Raw genomic sequence first — 25,952 nt, forward strand, 5'->3', positions numbered from 1 at the left:
ATAGTGGTGAAATTTTACATTTCTGCATTGAGGAAACCTTTAGTGGCAGATCTCCTTCTCCACCTTTGAGAGGGAGGTCTACGAGCGGAGAAGGAAGGCATCGTCCAATGGCCTCTCATCTGTCCTCAGGTGCCAGGGATTGCTATTTCATCCATTCCTTATGAATTGCTGGTCTAGAGGCACTGCATATTCAGAGAAATACTTTTGGGACTACTTGGTGCCAGCATTCTGAGTGGTTTAGTTAGTATTTGTTTGGTTTTATTTTGATATGTTTTGTGCTTAAATATTGTTGAATGATGAGTTACTGGTTTTCATTTCAGTAGTTTGCATATATTTGTCTAGCTGATGTGTTTCAGTGTAGATAACATATGAAGCTCTCAACATCTTTCAGCACAGATACAGAAGTGAATATGAACTGAAAACCTGAATTATATTATAGCTGTCAACTTTTCCCTTTTCTTTCGAGGAATCCTATTCGGAATAAGGGAATTTCCCTTAAAAAAAGGGCAACATTGACAGCTATGAATTATATTATTACATTATTTAATTATTGTAATTTCTTCAGTCATCCAGAGTTCATATAACAAGAGCTGTACTGGAACAGTTTTTATCTTTTGCAAAATATTTGGATGGCCTCTCACATGGAGCACCTTTATTAAAGCAATTATGTGATCATATCCTTTTCAACCCTGCTATTTGGATACATACTCCTGCAAAGGTCAGTGAATGGTGTGTTGTATAAAGTCCTTATTTACACTGTTGATTCATCAGTATAAGCATCACCAGTGTTAAAATAATCAAATGGGCTTCCACTGTGGCTCAATCTAAGTAGCAAAACAACAACAACAAAACTTACGTTTTGCAAATTGTAATCCACCCTGATTTCAAGACTACTTCTGAATAGTATAAAAAAGTGAAAATCTATAAATTCATTGCCCAAGATACCCTGAAGACTAAAATCCTTTTATTGTCTGAGCTTGTTTAGAAAGGGGCAGGGCTGCACATGACAACCCTACCCCTCATATCCCCATGTGTGTCAACTCCACCACTAATCTTTTCCACATTGAAGGTCTGAACATCTGAAGCAAGATTTATCATGCGTTTGGCTGAGAACACTTAAATTCCTCTTAAGAATTAGGAAGCCTGACACAGGACTCTCAGTTGCTTGGAGGATTGTAAGCATGCTCAGCCAGGCTTGCAAAACTTCCCTCATCAAGCCTTTCTACTCAGTACAGCTCTCTCATTGGACAACAAGCCAAAGTACACCTCTGATGCAGTGCAGTGCATCAAACTTTCACATTTCTCACTTAGAAATTCTCAAAATAAGGAAGGAAAGAGCTGCTGTTCGAGCCAGATGTCTTAAGTTTAAAAATGTGAGAAGTAGCATGTAAAATAAATAAATACAGATGAGGGCTCTGGTTGTTGTTTTTTAAATTGTCAGCATGACTATACCTAAGTTAGCAGAATTTTGGCTGGATTTATTAGTGATTTAGTTTTTCTTAATAAAAGCAAGATCTGTGATACTTGCTAGGAAGAATAGATATATATGTATATGAACAACCAACCTCTTTCCCTCCCCATTCTGTATTTATCTTGTGAATTGTTACCATGCTTGTGTAATGATAACTTTAGGTTGAACTACAATCTGCAAAAGGTAACTTTTATAATCAATTATTTTATATAGTACACTTCTGAATTTCCCTAATGACTTATGACCATATAAATAGAAAAATGAAATGAGTTGATACATGATTTATTTACAGTGTAATCAAAATTAGAAATTAAATTTATTTATTCCATGTGTTCTTTTTATAATATTCTTCAGGTTCAGCTCTCGCTTTATACATACTTGTCTGCTGAATTCATTGGCACTGCTACAATCTACACTACGATACGTAGAGTAGGAACAGTATTACAGTTAATGCACACACTGAAATACTACTACTGGGTGGTTAATCCTGCGGATAGCAGTGGCATTACTCCTAAAGGTTTGGGTAAGCATAATGAACTTAGAAACGGTAGGGGTCTGTAAATAATTGTGTCAATATGTTCATTTACACTGCTAAAAATAGTTTTCTTATGAGTTGAACTCTGTAACTTCGTAGTAAGAAGCCTATTTTAAACTGATGTTGTCTTTTTGATTGATTGCGTAGGAAGCTTTTAATTAGCAGCACAAGTACAATTTGAATAAAGAGAAGTTTGGACATTTGTAATATGTGAAGTATTGTTTTGTGACATATGGTTTCTAAAGCTAATTTAGAGTGCATTAAATTATGAGAAGAAACTAAAACAGCAGGAACAGATTTAAGATGCAGATTTTAAATACCAGTACAGTATTATGGTAAATTGGTCGCTAGCAAGTTAAAACATTTAAGGAATATTAACACCACACATTTTAGATATGCTGTGGTGTTATTTTGAAATGTTAATTTCATGCACAGTACAATGTTAAATTTGTTGAAGATTCCTAAATAGTTCTCCTGTGGTCTCTACTCAGTTCTTATCTTTCTTGAACTGTTATCCCCTTCAGTATAGCTTATTATTCTCTCTTGCTTGTTTCCCCGTATGACCATAGGTCTCTGTTCTGCTGTCCTTGGCTGGTTCTCTAATTACTCTTCCATTATTTCCATTGGGGGCAAGTTTTTCTTATCTCCAGTTGTATCCCTCAGAGATCTTTCCACACTATCCCATAGTTTTGATTATGTGGTGACTTTCCTTAAATCCTTACTTATACACTTGGGTTTTGTCTTCTTATCCTTAGCTTCAGAGCCTTGGTGGGGACACCCTATTATTTATGTGCTTTTATATCCTGATGCATTATAGAATCATAGTTTGAAGGAACCTCCAAGCCCTCACTCAGTTCGGGAATCTTGTAACCACAGCATTCCTGGCAGAGTAAATGCCAGCCTTTCCAGCAAAGGAGGGACAATCAGCTATCGAAGTGATCTGTTTCCACTTTTAGCAGTTCTTGCCACTAGGGCATTTCTTCTAATGTTTAGCTAAAATTTGATGTCCTACAATTTTCAGCCATTGGTTTCAATCCTGCCATTTAGAGCAACAGAGAGAAACTAAGAGAGAGAAACTAAGTGTATGCATTTCTGAAGTGGATTTTCCAGGTAACCCACACTCACATCACTCTCCTCTCTCTGTTGTCTCCTTTAGGTCAAATTGTAGATTGTAATCCCTTTAGGGCTGCGATGTGTCCCAATGCATGAAGTTTTAAAAAAGTGCAAATCAATGGCAGTACATAAAAAATGCTGAAGTCACTTAAAATTGTTGCGTATGTTACATTTGAGCTGCCCTTTCATGTTTTTCAGAAGGTCCTCGGCCATCACAGAAGGAAATCATATCACTGCGTGCATTCATGCTTTTATTTTTGAAACAGCTGATTTTGAAGGTAACATTTTAAAATATTATTGGGCATAGCAAATGACAATAAACATCTGGTGTTGTTATAGTAGTGTTTTGCGGCTGTTTTTTCCCACGTGCACAGGCTGTTATTTATGTCTTGTTTTTATCTGTATGGGCCTACGGCCGTAATAAATTATTATTATTATTATTAAACATCTGGTGTTAAAACTTCATTGATGATGAAATCTTAAATTGGTCAAATTGTAACAAAGATCAATTAAATCATTTCTGTAGGATCGAGGTGTCAAAGAAGATGAACTACAAAGTATATTAAATTATTTGCTAACAATGCACGAGGTAAGCTTGTAATAGTTAAAAATACAGATCTCTTAACTTGTATTTTGTGTTCACAGAAATAGTATTTCTCTAATATCTTATGTGTTATTTAGGATGAAAACATACATGATGTACTTCAGCTGCTAGTAGCATTAATGTCTGAACATCCGGCATCCATGATACCTGCCTTTGATCAACGAAATGGGATACGGTAAAATTAAAAACAATAATATTCTCTCATTTTCCTTAGAAATGAAATTTGTAATATTCTATGTCTTCAAATAGATTTAATGAATCATAGCAATTAATTAGTATGCATGACATATAATTCAGAATTTACCAATGTATAATAATTCAAAATAAAACAATATAATATATTTTCTATTTAAAAGTTTATGTCTGATATGCTGTACAGGTGGTTCATTCAGTTTTTACAGGTAGAAATTACAGTAGTCAGTGATATCCCTGCAGTAAAAAATATATAACAAACACCAAGTGAAAGAAGTGTGCATGGCATACTTTATTGTAGAAACGTGTGCAAATAAAAGATGCTTATGTAAAAATGTATGGCATGCCAAAGGTTTTCATAGTAAACTGAACCACTGTGATTGATTTGCATGAGGTTAAGGTGTCCTGCTTGCCAGTGCTGACCCAGTACCAGCAGGAAACCCCCATAATTGAGGAATGCCCATGTGCAGCTGGATGAAAGCTGCTGCCTACAGTATCCCTGTTGGCAATAGCCAGTAGAAAATTTGTCAGTTGGGCTATCAAGGGGGTAAGGTAGGGCTGTGCAAGCAATGAGTCTGGTTCATACCTCTTTGCTGTACCAGCTTGGGATCTTGGGTGGCAAATAAATATTTTCTTTTTGCTCTAGCCACCCAGGTCAACACAAGCAGCAGGGTTTGGTGACTTCACTCTGATCCGTTAAGCTCTACCAGTGCTGGCCAGGGGCTTAGATTGCCTTCATAGTCTTGATTTACTTGTACCTCCCCCCAAAAGGAATTGTTTTTCTGAGTGACTGCTTTTGTCTGATTTTATCTTGCAGAGTGATTTATAAATTATTGGCCTCAAAAAGCGAGAGCATCTGGGTGCAGGCACTGAAGGTGCTAGGATATTTTCTCAAACATCTGGGTCATAAGTAAGTGCACTGATTCAATTACAAATATGTTCTTCAGACAACTAAACAAAAGAGTCTGAGATACAAAATTTTCCATTCAAAACTGACATTTTTTTACCCTTAAAAAGTATTGTATTAAAAAGTTTTGTCATTTATTTTTTTCTTTAGCTCTTTTTATTTAATTTATGTATTTTATTCATCTTCCTCACTCTTCCAGAGTGTAGAAGTTGTGGCATACTTTGATAGCAATCTATTTTATCCTGTCAAAAGCCATGTGAGGTAGTAAAATTTGAGAATTTCAAATCCAGAGAACCTACACAGTGCGCAACTAGTTTGTCAAACTGAGACTTGCTGAATTCATTTTTGTTTTGGAACAAAAGTATATTTTATATTACAATAGATGCAATGGAAATTTCTTTAAACCAATCTCAAATGAAAACCTCTTGTTCATTTTTGAACAAATTTTGATGAGCACAAATCTTTGTTATCTCTATTAAACCGATCAACAAGCGATTTTTCTCTTGGTAAATTCCATATTTATGTTTTTCTCTAGGCGAAAAGTTGAAATCATGCATACTCACAGTCTGTTCACACTTCTTGGAGAGAGATTGATGTTGCATACGAATACTGTGACCATTACAACTTACAACACCCTTTATGAGGTACACATTACTCTAGTGCTATCAAATTCATTTGTAAATGATTTGGTGTAAAATTGCTGGTCAGAGAAGGAAATGTAACAATCTTGTATTGTAGATTTTGACAGAACAAGTGTGTACACAAGTCGTTCATAAACCACACCCGGAGCCTGATTCTACAGTGAAAATTCAGAATCCAAGTAAGAATATTTTGATATTGAGACATTGTTGTATTTTTTTTTAAGTCAATCATTTCTTAACATAGGAACATGTTCATTAAGTCCTTTGGATGAATGCTTGATTATAGGCAATTGACAGCCTACAGGTTGTTATCAAACTACTTGAGGAATGCTGTTTCAGAGTTTCCTATGTCCTGATGGAAAGCTAGATAGATTCCAGAGTGTATGAATAATGTAAGGATTACTCCTCTGTTGTGTTCTACTCTTTCTTTACTCCTTTAATTCTCATGTTACTATTTTTTGAACTCCCCCTGCCTTCCAATTTTTTGTCCTCCACAATCACAAGCCGAAAGTTGATAGGAAAGAAAACTGTGATAAGCTTGGGGAAAGAAGTTTCCTGATGTGATCCATCCTTTCCATCCCCTCCTTTTGAAAAGGGGATGGTGTTCATAATATACTGGGCTCTTGGCAGAAGCGACTGCTGCTTATGACTTTAAAGAAGCTCAGATTTTTAGTATTTTTGAATTAAGTATAGTATGCTAGTTAGAATTTATTTTGGAAGAGGTAGCTAAAATGGTAGATGCTCCCTTTCTGTCTATTTCAATATATCAGTCTATTTATAAGGTTATATATTTTAGGAAGCGGGTGGCACTGTGGTCTAAACCACAGAGCCTAGGGCTTGCCGATCAGAAGGTCGGCGGTTAGAATCCCCACGACGGGGCGAGCTCCCGTTGCTCGGTCCCTGCTCCTGCCAACCTAGCAGTTTGAAAGCTCATCAAAGTGCAAGTAGATAAATAGGTACCACTCTGGCGGAAGGGTAAACAACGTTTCTGTGCACTGCTCTGGTTCACCAGAAGCAGCTTAGTCATGCTGGCCACATGACCCGGAAGCTGTACGCCGGCTCCCTCGGCCAATAAAGCGAGATGAGCGCCGCAACCCCAGAGTCGCCTGCGACTGCACCTAACGGTCAGGGGTCCATTTACCTTTATATTTTAGGAAACAACCATATTTGCACAGTTTTATAGAATCTAAAACAATTGAGTCAAATTCATTGACTTTGTTTCTTAATTATTCAAAAATATAATTCATGCATTTTCTCTTTTAAAGTGATTCTCAAGGTTGTGGCAACTTTATTAAAGAATTCAACTCCAAGTGCAGAACTAATGGAAGTTCGTCGTTTGTTTTTATCAGATATGATAAAACTTTTCAGTAACAGCCGTGAAAATAGGAGGTATGCCAGTAATCTTTATTCTCTTTTGTTTGTGAAGCTCATCAAGGTTATTTTCATCTGGGTGGAGGGGTGTTCAGCTATAGTTGTGTAAATTCAGCTTTATGTAACCTTCTGAAAAAATCCAGAAAGAATAATTACAAATCTCAGCATATTTTCCATGGATGTGTAATGTGATGCTGAGAGGCAAACAAAACTTAATTAAAAGAAATACAAGTTGTAATATTTTAGAATGGAATGCTTTGAATGAATATTTCGAATGAAATATTCAGGCTTTCCTTACATCTGTAACAAATGGAAAAATTCAAATGCCATGTGATCATATTGTAACTATTTTATTTTAGATGTTTACTACAGTGTTCAGTGTGGCAGGACTGGATGTTTTCTCTGGGATATATCAACCCAAAGAACTCTGAAGAACAGAAAATTACTGAGATGGTGTACAACATCTTCCGCATTCTTTTGTACCATGCAATAAAGTATGAGTGGGGAGGATGGAGGGTCTGGGTTGATACTCTTTCCATAGCCCATTCCAAGGTAAGAGTCAGTTTCAGAAGTTCAGTTTAGCTGCTTTCATAGTAGCCAACATGCCATAGATAGAATTTAGTGCCATCTTGTGGATAGTATGAAATATGACCAGTTACCACTGCCTTGGATTATTTTCACTATAGCTCTTCCATCAGCTGCAATTAAAAATAGTGATATACAATTATAGACTTTAACATATCACATAGATCTGCTTGCCATAATTTGGTATCTTAACTCAAAATTCAACATCTTAACACAGTGTATATGAACACTCACAGAAATGTTGTTAAATAATATTATATTACTAGTTAAATAAAGGAGAAATACTGATAATTGAGTTTTATACAAAAATCCTCTAAATTGTGGAAATTTGAAATTTTCTTTGCATTATTCAATAAAATATTCAATAAAAATATATTTTTAAGATACCTTGCTGTTATTTCCCTTCCTTAGTTCTTATGTAGTGAACCAATTTAGCAATTAATGTAGATTCCTAGATTTTATCAATCTTTTCATTTATAGTTGGTATAATCAGTGCATCATGGCTGCATCCAATGCTGTCATTCCACTCGTGGATCAGGCTTGTGGATCAGCTGTTCAGTATAACTCCCCCTTCCTCTTTCTTCCCCTGTAGCTCCCCATGCACCCTCAAAATCTGTCCAGATGGTTGAGGGACCCCTAGGAGGAGATTTGGGGAGTTCAGGGGAAGGTGATAGGAAGGGGAAGTCCCATTGTGCAAGTAGAGCTAAGAGCATAATGTTGGATACAGGCCATTACTTTTACAGATAGGAAAAGTTTTTCCCACTGAGATATAAAACTTATGTAAGTAATGTAGTCTACTTATAATTGTTTTCATAAAGATTCTTCATATTATATGTCAATTTTATTTAAATGCTAAGTATCTTATCACTTTTTTCCTCCACTTACATTTAAATTTTTACTTTATTTGTTTTTCTGAGTTCTTGGTGACATTTGCCCCTAATAGTTCCATTTCCCCCCTTTGTTAATAACCTGCTAAGGGCCCATACTCTGTTCTGTTTCACTCAAGGAACACAGTGGCTTGATAGTGTTCCAACAGTTTTAATGTTAGTTAAACGTGTAAGTATTGACTTTTCTCCTAAAATTGTAATTTGTTTGTATTAAGGTCACCTATGAAGCTCACAAAGAGTACCTAGCAAAAATGTACGAGGAATATCAAAGACAAGAAGAGGAGAATATAAAAAAGGGGAAAAAGGGTAATGTTAGCACTATCTCAGGCCTTTCAGCTCAGACAACAGGAGCAAAAGGTGGAATAGAAATTCGTGAAATTGAAGATCTTTCACAAAGCCAAAGCCCAGAAAGTGAAACGGACTACCCTGTTGGTACAGATACTAGGGATTTACTTATTGCAACAAAAGTATCTGATGATGTGCTTGGAAGCGCAGATAGACCAGGGGGTGGTGTGCATGTAGAAGTTCACGATCTATTAGTTGATATAAAAGCAGAAAAGGTAGAAGCCACAGAAGTAAAGCTGGACGATATGGATTTATCACCAGAGACTTTGGTAACCAGAGAGAATGGTGCCCTTGTGGAAGTAGAATCCTTATTGGACAATGTATATAGTGCTGCAGTTGAAAAACTTCAGAACAATGTTCACGGAAGTGTAGGCATAATTAAGAAAAGTGAAGAGAAGGACAATGGTCCCTTGATAACACTCGCTGATGAGAAAGATGAACCTTCTAACAATACCTCATTTCTATTTGATAAAATACCCAGCCAAGAGGAGAAATTGCTCCCCGAACTGTCCAGCAATCACATTACTATTGCAAATATGCAAGAGACTCAGATGCACCTTGGTGTGAATGATGACCTTGGACTCCTCGCTCACATGACTGGTAGTGCTGACATAGCATGTAGCTCGAGCATAATAGAAGATAAAGAATTCAAGATTCATACCTCTGTGGATGCAATGGGCACAATTTCTGAGAGAGACCTGGCTTCATCATCCAAAGGATTAGAATATGCAGAAATGGTTGCTACAACTCTTGAGACTGAGTCTTCTAGTGGTAAAACTGTACCAAATGTAGATGCAGGGAGTATTATATCAGATACAGAAAGATCTGATGATGGGAAAGAAGTGGGGAAGGAAATAAGAAAAATCCAAACCACCACTACAACCCAAGTAAGTTTTTTGGTACAATGGCAATGTTACTATATTATTAAATTTATTAATAAAGTGTGTGTCTATATTTTAGGTATATCAATTATAAAAGAGAAGTAAATGCCTAGATAACCTCTCTCAGCAGTTTCATGTAGATACGAATCGGTGTAGAGCATGCAACTGTTCATCTCCGTGTCTTGGGTTTGAGCCCTTCATTGGGCGAAAGTTTCCTGTCTTGCAGCGGGTTGGACTAAATGACCCTCATGGTTCTTTTTAACTCTACAATTCTAGGAAATAAATGAGTCAAGGACAGAGGCTACTAGAATGAAAAGAGATGGAAACATTCAGACCCCCATAGTGCAAATGCCATGGAGAGGAGCAAACCTTCTGGAACTGGCATTGCAAATAGCAGTGAAACTACTGTAACACTCTGCCTTGACTCCCAAGCAATCAACCAGTGTGCTTTCTCTTAAACGTTATATTCCCAGAATTTTACAACTGAAGAAGACTTTATTGACTGTGTTTCACTCTCACTCTGTGGCATTTATTTAAAATAATAAATAAAGCTGTCACCGTGTAGCATTGGAGAAACATTTTTATCTAGACATTACTCAGTACTGTTTCAGTAAGAAATAGACCAAGCATGCTTCCACAGAGAATAGCAAATTTTCTAACTGTGAAGGATCTAAGTCTAGATCAGAATAACAGTAAACAGTAGCCAGGAATAAACCATAAAGTGAGCACTGTGCAGATAATCACAGAAATTCATTCTGAATCCCTTTGGGAATTAGACTGAAAGGAAGGAGGAACATGGGGGTTTAGGATAGTTACCCAATCATAAAAAAGACACTATGCACAATTACAGAAGATGATGTTCTGGCATGTAAGGCAGGCTGGGTCAGTATTATGATCAATATACTGTAGATGTGGGGCTGAGGGAAACTAGTTTGCTGAAGACCTCTTGGTGATTTCATGATAGAAAGTCACATTGGGTCCACCTATTAAAAACAAAACATTGTAGTAGCTGGGTCTCTTAGGCACTACAATGCCTTTTTGCAGACTAGAGAATGGTATGCTGATTCTTCTCACCCTGCCTACTGATTCTCTAAATGACATCAGTTTTGACAATAGCCAGTCAGAAATTCAAGATATGCCACCTGGGCACAAATACATTGCACCATCGATTGCAATGGGATGCTGTTAGGAAGAGCAACACCACTCCTTTCAAACTGAAAATAGTTCAAGTGCACTCTCCACATGCAGTGCTTTTACCCATGACTCCCAGGATTTTTTCCCCTTCTGTTTGACAAGTGAGAACCTCACACATGGAGAATAAATAAGAGTCTCTTCATTGCAATTCTTTCTCCTATATGAGATTCGAGATGCTTTGAGACGGACTTGAATAAAACTTTACAGAATGGATGCATACGCCTCTGCTAAGGCAGCCTTTTGGAGGCAGGTGCTCCAGAATGTGTTTCTAGGGTTGCAGATAGCCATTATATACCCTTTCTGGGCCCAGCATTTGTATGTCCCACCTGAGAGCTTATTCACAGCTGTTGAGCTTACCTGTAAAAAGTATATTTCTTTGAGTAAAAAGGAGGTCTCAGGCCTCACTTCTCTCTTTGACTGCCTAGTCTAAGTGGCTCTGTTTCCAAGTTGCCTTCAGCATCCAAAGAAGTCCTGTTGGTGCTATCTGTTGCTGGTGTGTGTTTTTTATCGTTCTTGTGTTGAGTGTGAGTGTTTGCAGCTTAGACAGTTGTGCTGGTTGGGAATAAAATGTTTTAAACACATTCTGGAGCACAAGCCTCCTCAAGGCCACCTCAGCAAAGGCGTATGTGTCCATCATGTAAAGTTTTGTTCAAATCCGACTGAGAGCAGATTTTCATTCAAAGAAAAATACCTTTCACAGGTTAAGCCTGTGTTTCTTTTCAGTGCAAAGGTGTGTAGAAACCTTGTCCCTGCAAGCTGTGTTATAGAGGATAAAAGGCTGCTCTTTTGTAATTGCCCTCTTTCATTTTTCCTTGATAGTCTTTCTTCCAGCAAATGTGGGGAGATTTTAGCCCTCCAGACGTTTTTGGACTTCAACTCCCAGCATCCCCAACATGGCTAATGGTCAGAGATGGTGGGAGTTGTAGGCTAGCAACATCGGTCGGGCCGCAGATTCTCTACCCCTGAATTACATGTATATTGCAAGGAATAGTTGGTAGATCTTACTACAGTTTTATTACAGAGGTGTGTATGGCTTGGAGAGATTTGTATGGAGATTTGCATGGCGTGGAGAAAGTGAATAAGGATTTTTTCCCCGCCATCTCTCATAATAAGAGAACCTGGGTCCATCCAGTGAAGCTCAAAGTTGGAAGATTCAGGGCAGTCAAATGAAATTGCTTCTTCTCGGAGCACATAGTTAAGCTACGGAGTTCACTCCAACAGGATGTAGTGATGGCTGCCAACTTAGATGACTTTAAAAGAGGATTAAACAAATTCATGGAGGATACTACTACCAGCCACAATGGCTGTATTCTACCTCCACTGCCTGAGAGAGCATGCCTCTGTATATAAATTGCTGGCAACTGCAGTTTGAGGAGAATGCTATTGCACTCAGGTTCTGCGTACAGGCTTCCCACTGGCATCTGTTTGGTCATAGGATGCTGGACTAGAGAGGCATTTGGTCCGATCATGGCAGGCTCTTATATTCTTATGAGAAGTAAAAGGAGTTATACTAGGAGTAATATTGTGAGTAATGGTTTCCATTTATTTTGCACATCAAAATCATTTCTTCTTGTAGAAGAAACAACTGTCCTTACATTACAAAGGCAAATACTTTTCATGAGAAGTTAATCCCATTTTAAAACAGTACTGAGGGGCTGGACTTTGGTTAATTATAAATGAATGTTCTTAAATGCAAACTAATTATTTTATTTATTGCATTTAGACTGTTTACATGTAAAACTTCATATATCCTTATGCTGATCCAGTATCTTATTCAGTCACTTTGGAGGTCGTGATCAGAAGTGTTTTCAGTAGTCTAGCACTAGAAAGTAATTCTGCTAATTAGTTTTTGCTGGCCGTTGAATATTTGCCTAGTAATTATCCTTGACACTTCATTTTCTTCCTTTCTTTACCAAGCAGACTGAATTATGACCTTGAGAATAAAACATTATACAGTGAAGGCTGATATATAATCCAGAAATCTACGTTAGCAATATTGAATCAATCAACATCAACAAAATAGCTATTTGAATACCTACAGAATGTGGTTCAAAACCACATAGTTGGTGTTGACTACAAAACACTGATTTGTCAAGGAACAAAAGTGATTCCTGTTTGTTAATGATCAAGCAAAATGCTGTGGCAGCTTTTTGGCCATCTCCCAAATTAGGTCTAATCCATCAAAAACAATTTAAAGTATGTGGCTTCATGTGTTCCATTTTAATTGTTTTAATAGGGTATTGTTTGTTATAAAATAAAGACTTTAAAAATGGAAGTCATCTCATAGTAAATGGCACTCAGAGCTTTACAGAGTTCTGCCAATCCTGTGTTTATCTGCTTGCAGTTCAAGGAGTTATTTCAGAAACAGAATGTTGACATCTATCTCTACAGCAGCACGATTCCTTGTCAGTGAATGAAACCTAGGCCATTGCCTTGAGACCTGGAAACAACCCTAGATCACACAATAGATTTGTTTTACATGCAAGCTGTCTTGACCTTCTTTGCAATACTACAACTTGCAACCACTCCTATTAAAAAAAAACATATTTGTGATTGCCCTGTTCACATTTGTCTACATCAGTGCACACTTAGAGACAATTGGGACTGCTCATGAATAGAATAAAATTCAGTATGTTGTAATCCCAAGTAAAATTCTACATTAGGAAAGAAACTATGTAGGGCATAGGCTTGGTTTTCTGTTATGTCAGGTGTATGTCTTTCTTTTCCTGCATTCAAGCAGCTATACTTTGTGTACCATTCTCTTTTATTTATTAAATTTCCAACCCACCCTTCATCCCAAAAAAGCTCAGCATGGCAGTCCCCAAAGTGGTAAGACAATAAAATAAAAATATACTTACAGTATCTAAAAACTGTGTAAAACAGTCACTAGTGAACACCAGCTGGAAACTACCTAGCAATGGCACCACCAACATGGTCTCCCCTGCTGATTGTAGGGCCCAAGATGGTGGTTATTAGGGAAGGTGCTTTTTTAAGTACTACCCAAGTCATATAAGACTTTGTATGCTACTACTAACAGTTTGAGTTGGGCACATCAGCTCATAGCCAGTGCAGCACTTTCAGGAGTGGTGACACATAGTCACATTCAGGCTACCCCACTTCCCAACCTAGCAGCCACATTCTGCACTACCTGCAACCTCTGGGCTGTCCTCAAGGGTGACCTTGTATTACAGTAGACAAGGCAGTTGAACATTTGTATTGTTCAAGTAGTAAGTACCATTGTTTAAAAAGTGTAACATGCATCCACAAGAGGGGAGGTTCAGTAGATTCAGGGTAAACCCCCAAATTTGCAGAAGTATCACATTTCTTTAGAAGTAACATTGCTGATCGGAGCATATCTGGACGACTTTGTCAAGTTATGGATGTCCCATTTTAAGGAAGCTGTCGACAAAGTAGAGGGCAACAGGATAATGAGGGCATTTGGAAACCAAGTTGCACAGAAGTGGTTGAAAGATGTTAAGCCCAGATAATAGAAAATGAAGAGGACACATGATACATGTTTTCAAATATCTGAAGGGCTGTCATGTAGAAGATGGTGCAAACATCTGCTAGGAGCACTTTAGCTTCAAGATTCCTGCGTTGAGCAGGGCTTGGACTAGATGCCTTCCAACTCTAGCATTCTTTGATTCCAAAGCAGTGCTGTGGGGCTGGGTGGAATTCACATACATATTTTCCCAACACAGACAGGATGAAAATAGCTACTGGGTTGGATTTAGATCAAGAAAAAGATCATAGCAGGGAAGAGTCTAACACATTTTCTCTAGCACTACTAGAGGATCCTCCTGGCTGCTTTTCAACCAACCAACCAACCAACCAAACGGCACACAATCAGCTTTTGAATAGCTTTCTAGCAAGCTCACATGAGACAACCTGTGTGTTTTGTATCACTTCCTGCCAGGATAATGGTCTTCCACTTAAAGAGTGAGAAAACTTAACCAATGTTTTGTTTACTTCAAAATGTAATTATAATATTTAATAAAGCCAAATTTAGTGCTGATATTTACTTACCTACTTACTTACTTAAAGCATTTTAATGCTGCTCTTCAACTAAAAAAGGCTCCTAGAGCAGCTTAGACATTTCAGGGATAAGAAGGTCAGGCCTCACAAAATACAAAGAATGTGGCAGGAAGGAGGGAGGAAGCAAACTGGCACTAGTTCTTAGAGACAAAATGCATGCTTTTACCTACAAAGGGCTTCATAGGCGGTATTAGAACAGGACAAAATTGTTTAAGTAAGGATGGCTAGAGACTAATTTATACTGCTTTCATTGTTTTATTTAATTATGAAGAAAGATCGCATTAAATGCGTGTGTTTTAGTTCCCATGTGTGACCAGTGCCAGAATTTTGCATTGAATATTTTAAATATATTTACTGCTTATTTAGGCTGTGCAAGGTCGATCTATTACACAACAGGATAGAGACTTGCGTGTTGATTTGGGATTTCGGGGAATGCCCATGACAGAAGAACAGAGGCGACAGTTCAGTCCCGGTCCACGAACAACAATGTTTCGTATTCCAGAATTTAAATGGTCCCCAATGCACCAGAGGCTACTTACTGATTTGCTTTTTGCTTTAGAAACTGATGTGCATGTTTGGAGAAGGTAAGGGGCCACAGATTATTTTATTTCACTAGTATAATAATAAAACTATCATTGCCTGTTAATTACACTAGACAGTTAAGCTTACTGCTGCGGAAGCTGTTAATGTATTCCTTTACCTAGCTACTTGAATGAGTAGCATGCTTCCTGCTCTTCATAAAGTAAATTTTCTGTTTGGCATTTACTACACGCATTCAGCATGGTTAGTAATATAGCTTCAAGAATGTTGGGACTCAAGGTGACATTCCTGGTTCTCCTGATCCTGTGAGGAAGGTTGGCTGAGAGAAAGAGAGCGATTAGCCCAAGTGCATTTTAAGGTCAAGTGGAGATTTGAGCCATTGTCTCCCAGGTCTTAACCCACTTAATAGCCTTCCACCTTACTCCACATTCTTGAAAAGAAGATGTAGAAAATAACTAACTGGGATACAGAGGAGAGAAATACTCTTTTCCCTTAGGCCTTGAAGCATATTAGGTTTCTTGTTAATAGTCCTGTGTAGCAGCTTATAGAATAGCCAATTTAAGCTACATACACTCTTATATCGGGGTCAGGGAATAAGCTGCATGGAACTTTGTGGGGCTTCCAAAAGCTGGAAGAAAGTTTGGTTCATTTTGTTTCCAGTGGTAGGTGTGTCATTAATGTATCATATGTGTTGGCAGACAGCTTATTAAAAAGAAAGTTGGATGGTAGCATTTCATAACTTATTTGCAAGGCTACCTTTTAAAAATAGTTTTCATTGTGATTTCTTGCTGTTAATAAACCTTTATGTTGGTTTTTATCTTTGTGTTAGAAATCTATTCTAAAATTTCCCTAACACATTTTTCCTCAATTATTTTTTGTAGCCATTCCACAAAGTCTGTCATGGATTTTGTCAATAGCAATGAGAATATTATTTTTGTACATAACACTATCCACCTCATTTCCCAAATGGTAGACAATATTATCATTGCTTGTGGAGGAATTCTACCATTGTTGTCTGCAGCAACATCCCCAACTGTAAGTACAATATTTCCATCTAGTGGGTATCTTGAAAATTGCATGCCAAGAACAATGTGTCAGATGCTTTGTTTTTGGAAGTTTCCCTTAAAAGAAGAAAATGTGCATTTTAAAAAAAAAGTTTAGAAAGTGAATTCTAATCAAACATTTTCTTAACCAGTTTATATAGGTAATGCTGTATTAAAGCAATGATTTATTTTTGAAACAGTACAGTTTTCAAATGCTCTGGGAAAACTAATAGCCACAATTGCTAGAAAGTTATACCAATAGCTAAACCACTTTTCACCTAGCTTATCCCATTTAGAATCATTATAGAATGATTTTCTAAAATATTTCAGTGGAGGTACTAAACATTTCAAGAGAAATATGTATTTAATTTGGGAGCATATTCCATTTAGGGGAGACAAAGTATGTACACCCTTTCGTTGCAGGTGGTATATGTGGAATTCTTTTGTTGGATACAGTACAAACAAGCACAGTTCAAATTCCTTGACCACTTCTTCCTTGTGGCACTAATACTGTAAAATACCTTATTTAGAATTATTGCTGGAATCTTACATCAGTTTTACAAAGATAAGTTCCAAAGAGGCCTATTAGATGTGTACAATGGCTTGCACACATCCAATGGTACTTCTCGTCTTCCCTTCATTTTACCCCCAAAACATCACAATATATTTTAAAGAGTGTCTGAAACTGCCCCATGTTTCAAGGATACTTTTGAGAGCAGGACAGAGAACTCAAAGGAGAGACTTCTGAAGGAGGCCCACTGCACACATGGAGCCAAGCACATAACTCTGGATCTCAGTCACAGCTTTACTTATATTATGCATAAAATGCTTACTTATTTAATAAAATGTACACACCACTGAATTGTAATGAAACCTCTAAGCTGTTTACAACAATTATTAAATATAAATATGAATAAATAAAACAGGTCACCCTTCTATAAGCAACACATTGTGATACAGAATTAAGTTTTGATCAGTGTTTTTTCTCTTGATCTTCCCCTAACTTCCCACTTAGCCCAGTGTTCAACATCGGGTCCCCAGATGTTGTTGGACTACAACTCCCATCAGCCCTGACAGATGACTAAGCTGGCCGTGTTTGATGGGTGCTGTAGTCCAGCAACATCTGAGCACCCAAGGTTGAAGAACAGGGAAGTGGGAATGGGACTGTAGAGTTCTGGGGTTATAGAATGGGAGGTGGCGCTCACATTTTCTGTATTAACCTCCTACTTGAAAAATTCCCAGGAGTGGAATGAGGAGCAGGCTGGATTAGAACCTTTCTCCTTGATGCATATGATGATGATAATTAACCTGCAGGAAATTGCTTAAATGAATGAATATTAAAAAGAGAGAGAAAAGATACCTCACTAGCAGCCTGGGATGATGTAGTCCACTCTTCCACATGTCTTACTAGCCTCTTGGCATTTCATGTGCACGGGTATCACTTATGGATGCGCTCAGTTCTTGGAACACTTCATAAAAAGAATCTGGTGTTTCCAATAAAGCGCAGATTCTTTCCTGGTCAGTAGAAGAGAGAAATCCTCTGGATCTTTAAGCTGCCCTGGCTTTTTTTTTTCCCTTTGCAGTAAGAATGCAAAGTTTGGTGTAAGATAGATTTCCTAGTTAAAAAACAATGAGACCACAACAGTCATGAATAGACTGTACAAATTGGCAAACAGGAGGAGTTTGTTTGAGGTCATACATGAAACATTTACAGCATAAATTACAGCACAAATACAGTGTATTGCCTTTAGGTTTTGATAGGTGAGAATAGAACAGGTTTCTCTTTGGAAACAGCAACTTAGATTCAAAGTGCTACTTTGGGCACCCCCAGTGGGATCTGAGACTTTCGTTTGAACAGCATATGTCTTTTACCTATTCCAAGTTGTAGGCTGCTTTTGAAAAACTTTTCTGAGTTTCAAAAGTGGTTTTCCAAATATAAGTCGAGAGCTCCATTTAGCGCGCAAAACTGCTATTTGGATCGGGGCTCTTGAAATTTAATTTAAAATGTAGAAATGTTCTAGTATGCACACAGCCGCTATTTTGGTAATGCATGTCAGATAACCATGTTGCTTTCTCAGCCAAATGACTGACAAGGCACACTTCACAGTACTGCAGCTGATCTGTGAATACTCTTTGGAAAATGATTGATGGCATGGAGCCATTCAGCAGTTGCTTAGAACTATTTTTCAGCTCAGAATGGTGAATGTAAATATAAAACCGTAAAAAATACCTGCAGATCACAAGATCCTTGCATCTGGCAAATTTTTGGGTTTCAAAATGTCTTAGAGGCACCAAGCGCTTCATTTTACTTTGATGGAGGGGTTGCCTTTGAAGGTAGGGAGTGGGTGGTGCTGTGGTCTAAACTACTGAGCCTCTTTGGCTTACTTATCAGAACATTGGCGGTTCGAATCCCCACGACGGAGTGAGCTCCCATTGTTCTGTCCCAGCTGCTGCCAACCTAGCAGTTCGAAAGCACGCCAGTACAAGTAGATAAATAGGTACCGGTGCGGCGGGAAGGTACACGGCGTTTCTGTGTGCTCTGGCTTCCGTCACAGTGTTCTGTTGTGCCAGAAGCGGTTTAGTCATGCTGGCCACATGACCCAGAAGGCTGTCTGTGGACAAACACCAGCTTCCTCAGCCTGAAAGCAAGATGAATGCCACTACCCCATAGTTGCCTTTGACTGGACTTAACTGTCATGGGGTCTTTGTCTTTACCTTCGCCTTTACCTGTCTTTAAAGAATTAAAAGTTTACAAATAGCAAGCCAGCCCCCCCCCCCCCCATTTTGGTAATTCTGACTTCTAGCTTTTACTAAGAAAAACGTATTTATTCTTTGTATATTTATTGTTTTTCATCTATTTGTGTATATTGAACTGCATAGGTCAAATGATATCTAATTTTAAGTTTGAACTTCAGAGTTTGTTTTCAAGAGGTTGCTTTTAAAAATTAAAACATTCAAATTGTAAAGTAAAATACATGTTTTTAGAGTATTAGTTTCTATTTTGCATTGTATTTTTTAATTTGACTGTAACATTTCTTTTTCTTTTTGTTGTGATCTGTTGTCTGCTTTGTCTGTTGCATGTCCAGGGTTCTAAGGTTAGTATTACTGCTACAAGTTTCAGTTCATAGCTTTTACAATTTATTTTATTTCTTATGCATTTTTCAGTTATCCAGCCTTTGATAGAATGAAGTAAATAATATATGCATTATGAAATTGTTCATAACACTGTAAATATATTGATCTTCAGTCGGAAATGCCATCTTCACGACATATCACAGGGCACCACATGCAATACTTTGATTCAGATGCATCAAAATGTGGGAGGACATACCAGCCACTTTGTATTATTGTGCTTTCACCTACATGATCTGTGTTTAGTGGGTGTGTAGTGGATCAAGGGACTTACCGGTAATAAACATGCTGTTGTTTCAGGAAAATACTCATTCAAGATTATTTTTACTGCAGGCCTAATTTTTATTGGATAAATATCAATGAAAAACCTAAACAAATTGACTGGTTATTTTTAAACTGTTATTTATGCTTGGATTGTTAGCACTTGCATAGTAAAAGATCTGTTTTGAGTATTTACATTGTTTTATGAAATAGGCAACATTAGCATAGAGTAGACCTTAAAAGAGGGGAGGACAAAGTGTTATCTCCTCCCCAAATTATCTATTTTTGCAGGAAAGAGTTTGGAGGGTACAAAATTTTGTGCTGGGTAGAAGGAAGATATTATCATCACAAACATGGCCAGTCCAAAGCTCTGTATCCACAGTCCAGCTCAATTTGTGGATTTGGGATCATATAAATAAATAGAATTCATTTGCACAGGCCTTATCTTTATGTATTGTGGTGGTTGTTTAGTGTACCGTAGATTCCGGCATATAAGATGACTTTTTAACCTTGGAAAAGAGGTTTAAAAGTTGGGGGGCGTCTTATATGCTGGGTATGGGCAGCGGGCTCTGCGCCGGGAGAAAGCTGCCTGGCGTGGAACCTGCCCACTGCTTCTTCAGAAGCAGCAGCAGCCGGTGGCAGGCTCCGCTCTGAGCTGGGCGGCTTTCTTCCGGCGCGAAGCTGCCCAGCGTATTAGGCGACTGGGCTTATAAGACTAACCCCCAAATTGCAGCTGCTAACTTGGGGGGTCGTCTAATATGCCCAGTCGCCTAATACGTCAGAATCTACGGTATTTATATTCCGGCTTTCTCCCAAGTTGGATCTCCCTTGTTGTTGGATTACAACATTTTAAAACAACTTTATAAAATACAAAGTACAGTCAAACCTCGGTTCTCGAACGGCTCCATTGCTGAACATTTCGGCTCTCGAATGCCAAAACCTGGAAGTAAGCGTTCTGGTTTTCAAATATTTTTCAGAACTCAAACGACTTCCGATGTGCGTTTCTCTTTTTTCCCCATTGAAATTGCTGACAGCCCTTTGATTTTCGGTTTTCGAACATTTCGGAAGTTGAAGGATCATCCGGAATGGATTACGTTCAAAAACTGAGGTTCCACTGCAATAAAAATAAGCTTGTTAAAAGCAACGGAGGCTGTGGGGCAAGCAGACGAAGAATAGAAACTTTGGCTGGGTGCTTGATCTGGCACCTGGATCAAGTTTATATGTTAAATATCATGAGGGACAAGATGGAGATCTGAGGGACCCCGCATGAAAGTGACTATGGGGTTGAACCCAGCATCACTTTCTGAACTTGTCCCTCCAAGAGCGATCAGAGCCACTGTAAAGCAGTGGCCCGAGGTCTCATCTCACAGGCGGTTCAGAAGGATACCACAAATCCTAAGCCTTGCAGGACTACCAAAAAATAGAAGAAACCCATAAGTGGAGGGGGAAGCCTAAAACAATCTATTCAGAGCTGAGAATGCCCAGTGAACATTAAATGTTGACTGATTGATAGGGGTGGAGAAGTGGAAATCTCAGGAGGAAGTGGCTACAAACCTGAACAGGCTCACCATTACAACATTTTGTTGCCCCACTGGTGCACTAACAAAAGTGCATCCTGTTGGAAGTTTTGTAATGTAAGTGAACAATATCTGCATCCAGATGTGCATTTAGGATTCTCTGTATTTTACTGTCCCTTCTTTACAATAGAATGCTGTATGGCCTTCTTGTAAGACAATGCAGTCATCACAAGAACTGAAGTGTTTCCCCACCAATTTACACTAAATATAAAGCATTTGCTTTATTTTTCGCTCAGTAGTGGTGCCACGTCGTTAATTATGATGGTTTGTGTTGTGCCACAACATTGTCATGTTCTCTTTGCGACCCCTGATTGGCTGGGGATGCACTCATGCAGTTTAGGGGAGGGGTGAAAACAAGAGCTGTGAAAAGGAATGAAAAAGGTACAGTTAGGCAGGTGTTTGAAGGGATTTCACATTCCTAAATTTTAAAGAGAAAAATAATTCTAGTTTGCATGTGAAATCTGTTTGGTGAAATAATTACTTAACCAGACAATAAGGGGAGCACGTCCTAAAATCGTTGACTTCTTTCTCCTAACTTTTAATGAGAGCAAAATCATATTCCAACATATTTGTCAGATTCTCTGTGAAAATGGACCTTCCTATTGAGTTTACGTTCTTAAAAACTAACTGTAATTTGTAATTGTGGAACACAATGAGTTTAAATATAAATCAGAGCAAATTTCTTTGGACTTGTTTATAATAGCCTTGGTGTTCTATAGTCCTCCACATATGATTGGGTATAATCTTCAAAATAACTGCTTTGGGTGTAGAGTGGCACTATTAATAATGTTTTTCTGGGATAGTTACAACATAACAGTTGGCACTTATACCACTTTTGGAAGTGATCCTGTGACTTTGTGGACATGGAAAAGGATGGATTTTCCAGTTACGGTCTTGTAAACAGGATTTAGTCGCAAGATTGCCCTTGGATTGCTAAATAATTTAATTGTAACTTTTGTGTATACATGCACTCATAGGAACAATCTGACAAGTCATTGCATGAAATAAATGTGTGTGTATGTGTGTGTGTGTGTGATAGATATACTTTATGTGTGTGTGCGGGGATTGATTTCACCCCCAGAGGCGCACTCCGTTTTCTCTCGAGACAGACGGATGCCAACAACAACATATATTTAATTTTGTAGGGCTAACAAATAGGACACCCTGCAGTAAATCCCACTTAGTAAAAAATAATAATCACCCTAGTGTAAAATTCCAATATGTATTGGAATAGTTTTTAATTTTTTATCACTTGTTTGCTGCCGTGTGTTCATTTGGAAGGAAGGGATATAAATTTAATAAACAAACAAAATGTTAGATTGTATAATCAGTTGTGACTTTACTCACCTCATGACAGTGTCTTGGCAATCATATTTGTTTCTCCTCGTACTCCAAGAATAAATTAAATTATGCTTTATGTCCACTTTTCAAAGAATGCTTTCCCAAGTGTACCTCAAAGATAGAACAAGATTATATTTTGCGTGGGCTATGCATCTTCTCTTAATTCCCCAACGATGCAGGAAAGATATAGCAGCTCTACGAGTCCTCCTTGTCCTGTGCTTCTGTTTCTTAATATGGACAATTTACAGATAGACAAAATTAAGAACTCTTTCTGCATTGTCTCACACACTCATAGTGCTTTGGCTCATATGAGTAGCATTAGTTTACTTACCAGTATAGGAACTTTGTATTACCTAATATGGCATGCAAATGTGAATCCATCTCTTCTCATGCCCATTTCTATACTGTTTGTGTTCAGTTTAATTGGAGATTGTTTTGGTATATTTCATGCGTTCAAATGTGTGATAGATTTAGGAGTCTAATGTAATGATTTTCTTTTAAAGACTGAATTGGAGAACATTGAAGTAACTCAGGGTATGTCAGCAGAGACAGCAGTGACTTTCCTCAGCCGCCTGATGGCTATGGTTGATGTACTAGTATTTGCCAGCTCGCTAAATTTTAGTGAAATTGAAGCTGAAAAAAACATGTCTTCTGGAGGCTTAATGCGACAGTGCCTAAGGCTTGGTAAGTTTGCATGGAACAGTTCAGTGCATTAAATAATTACTTACAGATCAACGAAATGAGGCTGCAGTAAAAAAGAAAAAAAAAGAAAAAAGCCAAAGCTGACCTGCTTTTGATTCTTTGGGTTCCAAAAATCTAGAAGTCTGTGCAGTTGAGAATATCTGCTTATTCTCTTCAACACCACCATTAATTTTTATTATGCCAATTAGCAAATTTTTTGAACATATGTTCATTTGCTCTGTAGAACTGTTCGTAGCTTCTACCTTTTAAAAATTTCTGTATTTTGTTGTGTTTGAAGAAAATTGCACCCAGCCCAGGTTAAGATAACAAGTATTTCTCTACGTAGCAGAACTGTTCAAACTATAGCAAGAGCGCTTTATGTTATTGTACATAGTATTCTTAAAAGTAGTACATTTTCCACATATACTAAAAAAGCTAACATGATTGCTGCAAAAGGAAGATAATGTGTTACGTGCTGTGAGACATAAAAAGCGGAGCTTGTTAGTTTGAAGGAGCCTTGGTTATGGTGCATGACAAGCATACTGGCATGCTAATGGATTCCTCATTCTAGTCCTCTGTTGATGACTATATTTAGCTCACCATTCTCCTTAAAATGTTTTATTTGTACTCCTTCCCATATACACAATCAAGATTAAAATTACAATCCTCTTCTGACTATCTCTTCTGTCAGTTTCATGCATGCTTATATGAAACTGCCTAATATTGTTAGGTCATCAGTAACCCTAGGCAACGTTGTGTACTCTAGCTGTGGGCCTCTCCAAATCAGAGATGATTTCAAGCCCTGTAACTTCTCTCATTTTCACTAATAATTGCGGCAACTTCAGACCTTCTGCATGCATTGTATATGCTCCAGCACTAAACCGTGTCCTCTCATCTATAGCCAATCACTTGATGGTCTTCTATCATTTTACCTCTGTGCTTTCTGTCATCCATTCCTTATGCCTCAAATGGCATAGTTCTCCATTTGCCGGGCATCCTCCTTCTTCAGGATCGCCTTATCAGGACTACCCTAGCTTCACTTTGTATGCTGCTCCTCTTTCATCTGACCCTCCTCAATCAATTCAGATACTAGTCCTCAACCACTTTCCCATCTCCATCAATTACAAATTGCAAAAGCATAAGGAGGGTTTATTTAAATGTGTTCTCTACCATGCTGTGTATATTGTTGCTGCTCATTTAGTGTTCAACAGTAGTATCTTATCTGAATAATATTAAATACACATGATTAAGAGATTAGTATATTTAACTCTGCCTCAGTTTTAGCATTAGTGCATAGAGATGCTGTTGTAAAATCCAGCGTTTATGTCATGAAAGGGTAACATATTATGGCAGATCTCAGGCACTAGGATACAATATTTTTTTCATTGTTGCTTTAAGAATTTCATTAAGATTGGTATTCCAATGCTATTTCTTAAACCTTTTTAGTTTGCTGTGTTGCTGTGCGAAACTGTTTGGAATGTCGACAGAGACAGAGAGAAAGGGTAAATAAATCTTCACTAATCAGCAGTAAAACTCAGGAGACTCTTCAGGGTATAAGTGCAACTACTACCGCTAAGGTAAACTATTAAAATAATATATACCATTGCATAAAATGAATGAATTGGAAATAATTACAATGTGTCATATAATATTTTAAATTGGTTATGATGATTTGTCACTTTGGTAAAACAGAAGTTACTCCCTTCTATAAATCCAGAGGGGGCAGTCTTTACAACAGAAAAGCACTTCTTCCTGGTCAGGAGACAAGAACAGTCTTCTGATTTTCCCAGGGGAAAGTTCTGCTTAGCCTTATTACCATGGCTGTTCTGAACTATTATATGGGCCTAGTTTTTTTTTCCTTGGAGTCTGTAAGCAGGGTATTAGTGGAGATGATAAAGTGGTAGAGAAAGTTAAAGATCATATATGAAGTTTTCTTTTTAAGTTAAAATCTTCACTGTTCTTTGTAGTCTCTACTTGTATTGGTGAGAAATTTGTGTTTGTTTAAGCAGATTTCATTTGAGTAACCTTATACAAAGCAGGTGAATCACTTATATAGTGGAGCTTTGAGAAGTGTACCTGGAATGTAAGTGAGACACTTTAAAGGTTTTTTGACATTAAAGGTCGTTTTCTGTGTTTTAGAGAACTTCATAAAGCTTACAATACCATATTTTATCTATGAAACAAGGTGATACATACAAAGACATACACACACGTAGGAACAGCTGAGTATTTTGAGCTTGAACCTTTCTGAAACTATATAACTATTGTGTCTTTAGACTCCACTGGAAAATGTTCCTGGTAACCTATCGCCCATTAAAGATCCCGATAGACTTCTTCAGGATGTAGATATTAATCGTCTGCGAGCAGTTGTATTTCGTGATGTGGTGAGTAGTATCATTGGCAGCTTTTCTTAAAGGATTTCTTGCCTGTGTAATGTCCATGGGAGAGAAACAAGGGTATTTGTAAATCTACGCTATGCATCCTTTTTTCTTAAAATAGTAATTATGCATGTATATGTGGAACATCTTTCTTTAATAAATTATTTTTATACTGGGAGCTGTTATCTAATCCCCTAAGTAAAGATGACTTCATCCACTTTTTGAAATTTAACATCCT

At 37.7% G+C, this 25,952-nt stretch overlaps 1 protein-coding gene across 3 annotated transcripts in view; it reads left to right on the forward strand.

Moving 5' to 3' along the window:
- Positions 1–25,952, forward strand: part of NBEA (neurobeachin) — a 355,514-nt gene that overhangs the window by 67,803 nt on the left and 261,759 nt on the right. For 2 of the 3 annotated variants that reach the window (XM_081004034.1, XM_081004035.1), the window contains exons 12-27: positions 566–718; positions 1,826–1,994; positions 3,318–3,397; positions 3,646–3,708; positions 3,801–3,898; positions 4,733–4,825; positions 5,358–5,466; positions 5,561–5,642; positions 6,729–6,852; positions 7,194–7,386; positions 8,522–9,538; positions 15,128–15,345; positions 16,183–16,336; positions 23,159–23,339; positions 24,783–24,913; positions 25,613–25,720. In XM_081004034.1, the coding sequence (XP_080860160.1) occupies positions 566–718; positions 1,826–1,994; positions 3,318–3,397; positions 3,646–3,708; positions 3,801–3,898; positions 4,733–4,825; positions 5,358–5,466; positions 5,561–5,642; positions 6,729–6,852; positions 7,194–7,386; positions 8,522–9,538; positions 15,128–15,345; positions 16,183–16,336; positions 23,159–23,339; positions 24,783–24,913; positions 25,613–25,720 (2,973 nt within the window). Of the gene's footprint in view, positions 1–565; positions 719–1,825; positions 1,995–3,317; positions 3,398–3,645; positions 3,709–3,800; positions 3,899–4,732; positions 4,826–5,357; positions 5,467–5,560; positions 5,643–6,728; positions 6,853–7,193; positions 7,387–8,521; positions 9,539–15,127; positions 15,346–16,182; positions 16,337–23,138; positions 23,340–24,782; positions 24,914–25,612; positions 25,721–25,952 lie in introns of those variants that run through there. The other variant, XM_081004033.1, reaches the window with a different exon arrangement.

This window comes from Podarcis pityusensis (assembly GCF_964106645.2).
Source record: "Podarcis pityusensis genome assembly, chromosome: 4".
NCBI lineage: Eukaryota > Metazoa > Chordata > Lepidosauria > Squamata > Lacertidae > Podarcis > Podarcis pityusensis.